A 13,146-nucleotide genomic window follows, 5' to 3' on the forward strand; every position below is an offset into this window, starting at 1 on the left:
TGAAATACTTCTTCTGCATCTATTGAAATGACCTTTCTTTTTTTTCCCCTTCATTTTGTTAATGTTGTGTATCGCTTCACTAATTTGTGAACATTGAGCCATCTTTGCATCCCTGGAATAAATCCCACTTGTTTAGGTGTATGATCCTTTTTTTTTTTTTAAAAGATTTTATTTATTTATTCGACAGAGATAGAGACAGCCAGCGAGAGAGGGAACACAAGCAGGGGGAGTGGGAGAGGAAGAAGCAGGCTCATAGCGGAGGAGCCTGACGTGGGGCTCGATCCCATAACGCGGGGATCACGCCCTGAGCCGAAGGCAGACGCTTAACCGCTGTGCCACCCAGGCGCCCCTATGGTGTATGATCCTTTTAATACATCATTAAATTTAGTTTGATCACAGTTTGTTGAAGATTTTTGCATCTGTATTCATCAGGGATATTGGCCTATAATTTTCTTTACTTGTGATATCTTTGTCAGGTTTTGGTATCAGCATAGTGCTAGCCTTTTAAAATGAGTTTGGGAGAGTTCCCTCCTCTTCTATTTTTTGGAAGAGTTTAAGAAGGATTGATATTAATTCTTCTTTGAATGTTTGATAGAATACATTGGTGAGGCCATCTGGTCCTGGACTTTAGTTAGTTGGGAGGTTTATGATTACTGATTCAATCTCTTTACTAGTTATTGGGCAGTTCTGATACTCTTCTTCTTCATGATTCAGTCTTCATAGGTTGAATATATCTAGAAATGTGTTCATTTCTTCTGGGTTGTCCAGTCTGTTGGCATATAGTTGTTTATAGGATTCTCTTATGATCTTTTCTATTTCTGTGGTATTAGTCGTAACATCTCTTTCATTTCTGATTTTATTTATTTAAATCTTCAGAGATTTTTTCTTGGTGAGTCTAGCCAAAGGTGTGTCAATTTTATCTTTCCCAAGAACCAACTCTTAGTTTCATTGGTCTTTTCTATTATTTTTTAGCCTCTGTTCATTTATTTCTTCCGTAATCTTTCTTATTCACTTCTGCTAACTTTGGGCTTCACTTGTTCTTCTTTTTCTAGTTCCTTAAAGTTTAACGTTCGATTATTTATTTGAGACTTTTCTTATTTTTTGAGGTAGGCATTTACTGCTTTGAACTTTTCTCTTAAAACTGCTTTTGCTGCATCCCATAAATGTTGAGATGTTATACGTCCTTTTCTTTTCTTTTTTTTTTTTTTTTGTCTCAAGGTATTTTTTCATTTCTCTTTTGATTTCTTTTTTGACCCATTAGTTGTTTGGTAGCAGTTGTTTAATCTCCACATATTTGTGAATTTTCCAGTTTTCTTCCTGTACTTAATTTCTAGTTTCATGCCAATGTGGTTTGAAAAGATGCTTGAAACAAACTGAGGGTTTTAGAGGGGAGGGGGGTGAGGGGATGGGCTAGCCCGGTGAAGGGCATTAAGGAGGGCATGTATTGCATGGAGCACTGGGTGTTATACTCAAACAATGAATCATGGAACACTACATCAAAAACTAATGATGTACTGTATGGTGACTAACATATCATAATAAAAAGAAAAGATGCTTGAAATGATTTCAGTTATCTTAAATTTAAAACTTGTTTTGTACCTTAACATATGATCTATCCTGGAGAATGTTCCATGTATACTTGATCAGTCCAGCTTTTGAAACTAACCAGCTTTGACAGCAAAATGAGACAAAGAGAGTACAGGGAAGGTAAATTATAGGCCATTCTCAGTAAAGAGCATAGATGCAAGTGCTTTATAGTTCTGTGCTATAAAATTTTCTGAAACAATCCCTTGGAAAATTTGATTTGTCTAGGACAGTCCTCAGATGGGGAGCTGGGAACCCAATGTGTACTCAATGACAAGAGGAATACCAAATCAGTTTTATTAAGATGTGTAGTTCCAAGTAGTCGTGTTTTCCTTAGAGTGTATCACTCACTTTCTCTAAAGTACATGCTTACTTGAGCTCAGAATTTTAAAACCTTGTGCTTTTTTATGATATTCACCAAACTGTTATTTTTCTGCCTTTTTCTTAAAGCTACTTGGGAGCCCACAGCGTCTCTGTGATTTGGCAGGACCCAGCTCCACTGAACCAGAATCTAGAAAAAGATCAATTTCAAAAAGAAAGTCTCATCTGGATCTTCTTAAACTGTATGCTACATTCCCCTTTTCCATCTATTATTGCTTGGCGAAGACTGTTTCTCTGAATACATTTGACCTTGTTTTTTAAATCCCTGAAATTTTTATGAATCTGCATCATGTGGAATGTTATTGTTTAATAATGTTCCCACAAGCCATATGAGAAATCTTATTTCAATGTATTATGATCATGTACTTTCCATATTTTCATATTGGCTTAAAGTAAACCTAGCATGCAAAATGAAATGTACACAATTATTCATTGGGGTTATTTTATGGAAAAACTTTTTGAATCACAGTACTATAACTATAAGGTCTTTTACATGAGGCCCACCCCCTAGAAAACTGAATATTATCTGATTCGTAATAGTTGTGTTCACATGCATCTGTTCTGGAACTGATTGTTTTATAGAGGATGTCCTCATTATCATATAGCCATTGTAACTACTTTCTTTTTGAAAAACGGAACATAATACAAAGTGAGATTATTCAGTGCCTGTCCCCTGTCCTTGTGGAGATTATAAATGCCCATCTGGAGTTTTTGTGTGTGTCCAAATAAACCAGCCAACCAAGACAGAACGTGATTCAAGGTAGCCACTTTATCTGGTCTTTCCCTCTGCCAGCCTGAACATGTTTGCTTCATGTACTCCTTGGCCCAGACCATTTAATTCCACGCAGATCAGAGGATCTGTTTTGAATACGGTCCTGTTCACCAGGCTAACACGTCTTGTTCATTTTGGAGCATGCTGCCATATTTCTTACGCTGTTGTTCTCTCCTTTGGACACTTAGCATCATGGATGGCATGACGGAAGCGTGCATCAAGGGCGGCATCGAAGCGTGCTATGCCGCCGTGTCTTGCGTCTGCACCTTGCTCGGGGCTTTGGACGAGCTCAGCCAGGGCAAGGGCTTGAGCGAAGGCCAGGTCCAGCTGCTGCTGCTGCGCCTGGAGGAGCTGAAGGACGGTGCCGAGTGGAGCCGGGACTCCATGGAGATCAACGAGGCCGACTTCCGCTGGCAGCGGCGCGTCCTGTCCTCAGAGCACACGTCGTGGGAGTTGGGGAACGAGAGGAGCCCCGACATCAGCATCAGCGTGACCACCGACACGGGCCAGACCACGCTGGAGGGCGAGCTGGGCCAGACGACGCCCGAGGAGCACTCGGAGCACCCCAAGAGCAGCCTCAGGTCGCCAGCCGTGCCCGAGAGCAAGGAGATCCTGAGTAAGGTGCCGGAGCCCGAAGCCGTCGACCAGCCAGACGTGGTGCAGAGAAGCCACACGGTTGCTTTCCCCGACATCACGAACTTCCTGTCGGTGGACTGCAGGATGAGGTCCTACGGCTCCAGGTACAGCGAGAGCAATTTCAGCGTAGATGACCAAGACCTTTCGCGGACCGAATTCGATTCCTGTGATCAGTACTCGATGGCGGCGGAGAAGGACTCGGGGAGGTCGGACGTGTCAGACATCGGGTCGGACAACGGCTCCCTGGCCGACGAAGAGCAGACCCCTCGGGACTGCCTGGGCCACCGGTCCCTGCGGACTGCCGCTCTGTCCCTGAAACTGTTGAAGAACCAGGAGGCCGACCAGCACAGCGCCAGGCTGTTCCTGCAGTCCCTGGAGAGCCTCCTTCCCCGCCTGCTGGCTCTGCCCAGCGTGGAAGAGGTGGACGCCGCCCTCCAGAACTTCGCCTCTACCTTCTGCTCAGGTTGGTGAACGGCGTTGGCTACAGTCAGTAAGGGTGTTCAGAGCATTTCGCTAAAATGGGAAATTACCGTCGTGCCTGTAGTTTGAAGTGCTCAAAACAGCTTAACCGGGTTTCTTATATTTGAAGAGAACAGAGGAGTGTAAGACTTATTGGCAGTGGCTGGAATTGTGGGCAGTGGATGGGATGGGATATTGTAAGGCTGATGGATATGGTGCAGAGTAAAGAATAAGAACTTCCTGCATTCTAGAAACAAAATGACAATCTCTGACTCTCAGAGCATTCAGTTCTCAGTATGCTTCTACACCTCCGTGGCTAGAAATCACAAAGCAATGCACTTTTGGTGTATCAATATGTGAACTATTTTAAAGGAGGTCTTGAATCAGATGTGGGCTGTGTAAAGTCCCCTGGACTTCCAGTGTGGGTAACGAGCGTCTGCTCGTTGTGGGGGCTTTCTCGTGGCCAGTCCCCAGCCAGCAGCCCACCCAGAGTCGCCTCCTTAGAACAAAAGGTGTTCCTGGTGCTCTTACCACTTAGGCATTTACAAAGGTTTTAGGAGTCAGGGCGAGGTCAAAGACAAATACTAGAACAAGAGATTCTTCCAGTGTTCTTATCACTTAGGACATTGTAAGGATTTTAGGAGCTCTGTGCCAGGAAATGGGCAGAGACCAATTATCTCACAGTACTACAGAAAGAAAGCAATTAATGGGTGCAAAACATTTATGGCAGGAATAACTGAGTGCCAGACTCCCAGGGAGTCACCTGTGCCTTCCCCTGACGTTCGAGGGTCTCCTGACCACAGACTACTGAGGCGGATAGACTTGGCGGGGCTTGTGCTCATACAGAAAGGACTAACTCTGGGAATGAATACAGAACTGTTAAAAGTCAAGATCACCATTCGCTCTTCTGCCTCTAAGCCTTGAGCGTGTGTTTACTGTTGCCCTTACCACACCTGTCATAGTTATTTGTGAATGCATCTACCTTCCCTCTGTACTACCTACCCTCTGTACTCTCAGCCCTGGTGGGCTCCAACCATGTCTAACACATATTCTGTCTTCCAACAAAGAATACATCACACACGTTTACATGAAAAATCCTAGCCCAGTTACTGGAATTTGGTAGAAGCTAAGTGCTGGACTGTTAAGAGGCAGCTTCATAAGTATCTTTAAAAACTGACCAGATTGTCCTTTGTCAAAAGGACACAAAAAAGACACTTTAATTCAGGTATATTTAAGGAAGGACATTTTTTAATATGAGAATTATCCAAAGTTGTAAACACCAGCAGAGATAAAGACCTTTCAGTCCTGGACTAATACTCCTGGACTTCTCAACCTATCTAGAGATTGGAAAGAGACGCATATAATTTCTCAGCTCTCCTAACTGCACTGTGATTCTTTTCAAGACATAAAAATACCTATTTTTAAGGCTACCCAACATTTTTTTTCTCAATGCTTTTCCTTTTGGAATTAAATACAAAACTGAAGTTGGGATATTTGATGTGTGTGCAGGAACACACACACATGCGCGAAATTCATGTTTCATTGAAATACTAAGATACTGTGTAAATACTCTTCTTAAAAATTCTATTTCTCCCTAATATCTTTTATGCTACCATCATTAAATTTGTTATTGTTTTATTGAACATGGCTAGTATATGTTTTGTGTGTATGTCTCTTCCTCTCTCTCTGTATCTCTCTCTCTCTCTCTCTCTCTCTCTCACACACACACACACACACACACACACCCAGTGACACTTCATCACTTCAGCATTTCTAGAGAAGCTTCACTGTGCTCTGAACTAGGGGCCTCAAGATATGCATACCTTATTTTCAATAAATATGTATTGACTGTAGGTTCATGAGCTTGCTCTTTGGTTCCTTAACATGTGAAATAGGTCATGGGCTGAAGAAGTAAGTCATGGGTAAAGCCTGAGTTGGAAGGACTGTTCACTTCCCTTTGGAGGGGCTTTGATAGAGCCTCTGAGTCTGTGCATCTTCTCACTGGTAATATTTGTGGGGAGAGGAGCTCAGCAGCCTGCTCTGACCAGCTTCCCCGGTGCGAAGGCAGACAGGCTGGCGAACGTCAGGGGTCCCAAGGAACAGCTGTATATCAGACTGCAGCACTGCCACTGGTTGCAGTAAGAGTGGCCTTGACTCATCAAGAAATGGTGAAATTATATTTAGGGCCTTCTATTTAAACTTAAACTAATCTTGGGGCACCCGGGTGGCTCAATCAGTTAAGTGTCCAACTCTTGATTTTCGGCTCAGGTCATGATCTCAGGGTTATGAGATCGAGCCCCGCATTGGGCTCCACACCAGGCGTGGAGTCTGCTTAGGAGTCTCTCTCTTTCTCTCCCCACCCACCAGATACATACATACATAAAATTAAAATAATCCATATAAAACAACTCAGCTGCAGAAATTTCAGCACTTAAATATGTAAGATCTAACATTCAGATTACTTCGTATTTATCAACAACATCCCCAAGTAATTCCAGATAAATGAGTCATTATAGTGGTAAAGACAGACCCCAAAGGCCCTGCCTTATTTCCTATGAGAATTAGGAAATATAATCCTAGCAGAGTCTTTTGTAAAATTTGAAGCCAAAGCAAATCTTAACAGTTGGGTTTTTGTACCTTTCAAATCAATACTTACCGTATATGCTGAGCAGAGCTTGAGTGAATTTTTTCACTCAGTTTTCTCCAGAATGTGGCCCGATGGATGTTGCAAACTGCTTAAATTTTAGAGGTCAGTAAACTGTTCCATCAGACCCAATATGTTGTGACATTAATTTTTACATGTAGGAATAATCAATACAATGAAAAGAGACTTCAAAATATTTTGGTTGTTTCCAAATATAATTTTTAGTAATTGTCTATAACTGTGTTAGTCATTTGTCTTTTTAGTTCTAGTGACTTCCACAGTATTTTTACCAATTAGAAGCTTTATACATTACAGACCCATCACGCTGTGGTCCTGCTACCAATAAGCTCGTTCTCCTCAGTCACAGCTGTGGTTTCGTGGATCACATCGACCATTGCTGTGGACCAGCCAAAGCTGCTAGATGCTGGCTGGGGCCCACTTCTGCACTGAGCCAGTGCTCTCTCTCCCCCTGCAAGCATCACCTCCAAGATGAAAGATTCGTAGAAGAGAAACACCTGTACCCCTCAGGGACAAGAGAGAAGGCAGATGGCCTTTGTTCATCCAAGACAACCTTTAAAAGTTAACAACAGGAAATGAGAAGAGAGAGTCTCCCTGAGTGATAACCCAGATATTTTACTCATTATTTACTTTGATGTCAAAAGCTTTAAACCTTATTTTGTCGTAAGCTCCCATCGAGCATTTGCTCGATTTGTTCATTTGTTCATTTGTTATCAGGGTCTGTTCTGCTGGCTGAGACCAGACTCGCTTGGCGTTTCTCAGGGACCCCCATCCTCGGACAACTAACATCCGATTGAAATGAGCCCCCTTAATTCCACACGATTCAAGGGAGCCTTTCCTTTGAAAGCAATGAAAGTTTTTTACGGTGGGGGAGTTTGAAAACATCCAAACAAAATGCATTTTATAAAGATGGGAGTGGACATGAGCTGTGACAGCTGTGGAAATTCCTTCCTCATGCCGCGTAGAACCAAGTGGCATCCGTGTGAAGTGGCTCCTTGGGGACGATAAAGCCAGAGCCAGCCTCAGACAGCAGTGAAGAGAGGGGCACAGGCACTCGCTGGCTTTGGGATCGCTATTCCCTAGATTAGCGGTGTTCAGTTACAGTCTTGGGATTCACTGTGACCACATACAAGGCTTATTACAAGCAATGCGATGTCCATAAAGTACCAAATTTCATAAAAGATAGTACAGCAAGTATGAATCTCAGTTATGCGAGAAATACCTATTTCTTTGAATTAAAACAAACCTCACTCCCGACTCCCAGCCAGCCTGGCTGGCCAAACATTTGATGTCCCCATTCCAGGGTAAAACCAGGAGCTGGAGCTTATGTGGGATCTGGACAGGGAGGCCTCTCCCCTCTCGCATGGCCGGAGAGCCCCCACTGTCCATAGGCTCCCTGATGGCCTGCCAACATGGTCCCTGGACTGCTCTGGCAAGGCTGGGCGCCCCTGGGCACCATCATATGTTCTCCTCTGGGGTCCCACCAATGCCCCCCACACTGCCAGGCAGCGGGAAGCCACAGACCTCCAACCCCGGCCCATTTGGGGGTCTCCCTTCTCTGCCTCGCTGCTTCCTCTCTCCTCTCGTTGCCTTCTGGAAATGGGCCACGGTCTCTGGAGGGAGCTCTGGGCTTGTGGATACGAAACCAGGAAGGCAAGTATGCTCTTGCCAGCTTCCGTTTTGGCCCTGTGATTTAAACATTCCTGGAGCTGGTAGTACAAATTTCACTCAATATCTTTGTGGAATACAAAGGTAAAATACAAAAAGAAAACCTCAAATAAACAAGTTAATATGTTGCCCTGCCTCTGTCAGTTAGGATTGGGTTTGTTCACCTTTGAAGAAAACTCAGGTGTTTAAGATTCAGTTTCTTTCCCCTAAATTGCATCTGAGATAGGCTGTGCAGCGCTCTGTGATGACGCTCCTGTCTTCCCGCCCTACCATTGTTAAGGGGGATTTTCGTCCTAAGGTTTCCTCCTTTACCAAGATGACTGCTGCTGGTGGAGTTGTTCGTTTGCTTTTATAAAGGGAGGAAGAGGAGTATTCTGGAAGCAGGGTTAGGGAATAAGTAGTCTAACAAAATCTTCCTCCGATTCCCTGGCATTTGTGGAATATGAAATTTGGAGAATATAATAATATAAAGACAAAAAACCGTAATTATACACCACCCAGAGGTTGCCTCTGGAGTATCTTGGTGTCTTTCCTTGGTGTCATTTTTCAGCATTTATATGCATATGTGAGGATAATAATAAGTAACACGAACATAGCCCTTCCTGTGTGCCCTGCATTGATTAAGGGTCTTACCTATATTAATTCATTTAATACTCATAATAACCCCATAGGGTAGGTAGTATTATTATCCTCATAGGTAAGAAAACTGAGGCACAGAGAGGTCAAGTAAGTCAAACAAGGTACACAGCTGCGAAGTGGTGATGCCAGGGTAGAAACCTACATAGTCTGGCCCCAGAGACCTTTTCCTGATACCGCACTGTGCCTGCTGGGAGGGAGGGTGGGTGGATGGAGGAGTGACGAATGGATGCGTGAATCGGAGGCTCTGGTCAAGAACACAGAACCCTCTGGAGTTGATTGGCTGTGAGAAGAAAAACAGTCACAGACTGCAGCCCAGCAAACGTGGGACAGTTTTCCGAGTCCTGACAGATAGACACCCATGGAAGCCTGTCATCTCATTGGCTCCTGAGAGAATATACCAAGGGAGCAGAAACTCAAGCAGAGATTTCTATATTTAAATGTATATGATCGCATACTTCACAGCAGAAATACTAGAAATAACCTAAATGCCCAGAAATAAGGGGAACGTTAAATAAGTTCTACTGTGGCCATTTATGACACTATGTAGCTGTTTAAAATTTATGATGTTTCTAAGGAATATTTAATGATACAGTTAATGGTCATAATGTAACTTTAAAAAGGATTCAAAATTAACTTCAAATGTTAATACTTACCTCAGGATGATATAATTACAGATTATTTTCACTTTCTTCTTTGTACCTTTTTCCAAACCCCTTAAAAATTTTTTCTTATGACTTCTAACATCAGAAAATAAAATAGTAATGTTATATAAAAATTAGAACCATAGACTTAATTAAAGAAATACATTACCAAGTAAAATAGTGTAATCTTTTTGTTTTAATTAAAGTTGACACGCAGTGTTACAGCAATTTCAGGTGTACAGCATAGTGATTGGACAGATCTGTATGTTATCCTATGCTCACCACAGTGTGGCTCCCATCTGTCACCGTACAACACTATTACAATACCACTGACTATATTCCCTGTGCTGTACCTTTTATTCCCATGATTGATTCACTCCATCACTGGAAGCCCATTATCTCCCACTCTCCTTCACCCATTTTGCTTATCCCCCACCTGTCCCCTCTGGCCACCATCAGTTTATTCTCTGTATTTACAAATCTGTTTCTGCTTCTTGTTTGTTTGTTTGTTTGTTTTGTGTTTTAGATTCCACATGGAAGGAAATCACAGGTGTTTGTCGTTCTCTGACTTATTTCACTTAGCCTAATACCCCCTAGGTCCATCCATGTTGTCGCAAATGGCAGGATCTCATTATTCTAATGGCTGAATAATATTCCATTATGTGTGTATGTAAATATATTTATATCACATCTTCTTTATCCATTCATCTATGGATGGACACTTGGGTTGCTTCCATACTTGGTTGACTATCATAAATAATGCTACGATAAACATACAGGTGCGTATTTTTCACCCCTGTCATTTTCTTTGGGTAAACACTCAGTAGTGGAATTACTAGATCATAGGATAATTCTATTTTTAATATTTTAAGGGGCCTGCATACCATCTTCCACAGCGGCTGCACCAATTTACATTCCTACCAACAGTGCATGAGGGTTCCTCTTTCTCCACATCCTCACCAACACTTGATATTTCTTGTCTTTTTGATGCTGGCCACTCTGACAGGTGTAAGATGGTATTTCATTGTGGTTTTGGTTTGCATTTCCCTGATGACTAGCTGTGTGGAGCATCTTTCTGTGCGTCTGTTTGCCATCTGTACGTGTTCTGTGGAAAAAATGTATATTCATATGGTTTGCCCATTTTTTAATCAGATTATTTGTGGTTTTGGTGTCGAGTTGTGTAAGTTCTTCATATATTTTGGATTTCCACCCCTGATTGGATATATCATTCGCAAGTATCTTCTCCTATTCAGTAGGTTGCCTTTTTATTTTGTTGGTGGTTTCCTTTGCTGTAAAAGCTTTTTATTTTGGTGTAGTCCCAATAGTTTATTTTTGCTTTTGTTTCCCTTACCTGAGGAGACGTATCTAGAAAAATGTTGCTAAGACCAATGTCAAAGAAATTACTGCCTCTTTTTCTTCTGGGAGTTTTATGGTTTCATGTCTCACATTTAGGTCCTTAATCCATTCAGAGTTAGTGTAAGAAAGTGATCCAATTTTATTCCGAATGTAGCCGTCTAGTTTTCCCTGCACCATTTACTGAAGAGACTGTCTTTTCCCCATTGTGTATCCTTAGCGCCTCCTTTGTTGTATGTTAATTGACCATATAAGCATGGGTTTATTTCTGGGATCTGTGTTCTGTGCTGTTGATCTGCATGTCTATTTATGTGCCAGTACTGTACTGTTTTGGTTATTACAGCTTTATAGTATATATTGAAATCTGGGATTGTGATACCTTTCTGAAGATTGCTTTGGCTATTTGGGGTTCTTTTGAGGTTCCATGAAAATTATAGGATTCTTCTAGTTCTATGAAAGTGCTATTGGTATTTTGATAGAGATTGTATCAAATCTGTAGATTGCTTTGGTAGCATGGACATTTTATCAATATGAATGCTTCCAATCCATGAGCACAGGGTATCTTTCCATTTAGTTGTGTTACCTTCTGTTTCTTTTATCAGTGTTTTATGGATTTCAGAGTACAGGTCTTTCACCTCCTTGGTTAAGTTCACTGCAGGGTATTTCATTCTTTTGGGGACAATTATAAATGGAATTGTTTTCTTAATCTCTCTTTCTGTGACTTTGTTATTATTAGTATATAGAAATGCAACCAAAAATCATATACTATTATTACATAGGTTTAGAAAGTCAGTAAAGCCCAGTATTGCTGAGTGGGTACAACAGTGTTCTTAAGTACCATTGGTAGGAAGAAAAATTGGTATAAAACTGTTCGGAAGATACTTGGGCCATCTCTATCAAACTTCATATATGTCTTTAGTCTGCTTTAAAGAATTTATCCCACAGATACACTTGCATAAGTGCTAAAAGTCATTTCATCATTTCAGCTTTTTGGGACTATGTGAATGTCTACCAAGAGAGCATTCGTTAAATAAATCACACGCCAACCATGCAGTGGTCTATGCATAGTTATTTGAAAAGAATGAGATAGATCTGTAAGTGCTAATATCAAGAGATATCTAAGGGTACCTGGGTAGGTCAGTTGGTTAAGCATTTGACTCTTGATTTTAGCTCAGGTCATGATCTCAGGATCATGAGGTCGAGCCCTGCATCAGGTTCCACACACAGCATGGAGCCTGCTTAAGATTCTCTCTCCCTCCCCCTCTTCCCCCACCACTCGCACACACTCTCTCTGAAAAAATAAAACAGAATAAAAAGAGATATCTAACATATATTGCTAAGAAAGCACCAAGTCATAGTACAATGTATGTAGTGTGATTTCATTTGTGATTGTATTTCCACACAATATGTTCAAGGAAGTAAGTCTGCTGGGATGGGTGTCATTGGGGCTTGGGAGAAGCAAGGACTAATTACCCTTATTTTTTTATATTTTCCAGTACTGTTAAATGACATAAGTATTTGATGTTTATTTAAAAAGACAGTAAATTATCTAAGACATGGAGGAGATGTTTCAAGGTCACTTATGCTAATCTTGTATCCAGTCTTTTACTGGTAGGCAATCAAGCAAGTGACCCATCCTTCTGTTCCTGACAGTAGAGAACATCTTAATTATAGAGGGAGAAGAATGAACTTTAGTTACAGGACACTGGAAAAAAGAAGTAGCCAGAATGCGTTAAAGGTCAGAGCTCCTACAGTTTGTCACTCTAAATTTATAACAATTCAATGAACCCAATCAGAGGATGAATTTAAAATCGAGTCTCTGTTTGAGAGGGGATGTGATAGAGTGCGATCCTTCCACAACATTAGAAACAAGTACAGCATGGCGTTGTGCAAAAACCTGAAGTTTGGCCCCAAAAGACCTTTGCTGATTTCTAGCTATATAACTCTAGGCAAATTAATATTTCTGAGGCACTTTCCTTACTTGTAAAATAAAGGAAGGCAATCGATATAGACTTTATATGTCAAATGAAATAAAGTATGAGAAGAGATCGGTTCTAAAAATTAGAAAGCACTTAATAAGTTATAGCTGTTGTGTTATTTTCATTATTAACATCACCAGTGAACTCTGTCTGGTATGGCAAGAAAATGAGTGTCTTCCGTAAGTTGATAGATTATACATCCTTTTGTTTTATTCTCAAATTTGCCAGCTCCTTGTAACATACGAAATTAGCCTGCCTCGAGAGAGAGAGGCCAGTGCCAACAGGCTCCTAACAAGCCTGACAAATCATTTCAGAACTCCGCATACCCACTGGTCCTTCTGGGACATCGTCACCCCTCTGCTAGTGATTTGG

The 13,146-nt window shown here is 41.6% G+C and overlaps 1 protein-coding gene across 3 annotated transcripts in view; it reads left to right on the top strand.

Annotated features, from left to right (window-relative positions):
* The window catches only part of ARFGEF3 (ARFGEF family member 3), a 171,950-nt gene that overhangs the window by 97,860 nt on the left and 60,944 nt on the right, over positions 1 to 13,146 (top strand). For all 3 annotated transcript variants that reach the window (XM_087865521.1, XM_045814723.2, XM_087865522.1), the window contains 2 exons: positions 2,035 to 2,147; positions 2,926 to 3,836. In XM_087865521.1, coding sequence (XP_087721647.1) covers positions 2,035 to 2,147; positions 2,926 to 3,836 — 1,024 coding nt within the window. The remainder of the gene's footprint in view (positions 1 to 2,034; positions 2,148 to 2,925; positions 3,837 to 13,146) is intronic.

Source organism: Ursus americanus, chromosome 11, assembly GCF_024610735.1.
Source record: "Ursus americanus isolate L20-20 chromosome 11, mUrsAme1.1.p, whole genome shotgun sequence".
Lineage (NCBI taxonomy): Eukaryota > Metazoa > Chordata > Mammalia > Carnivora > Ursidae > Ursus > Ursus americanus.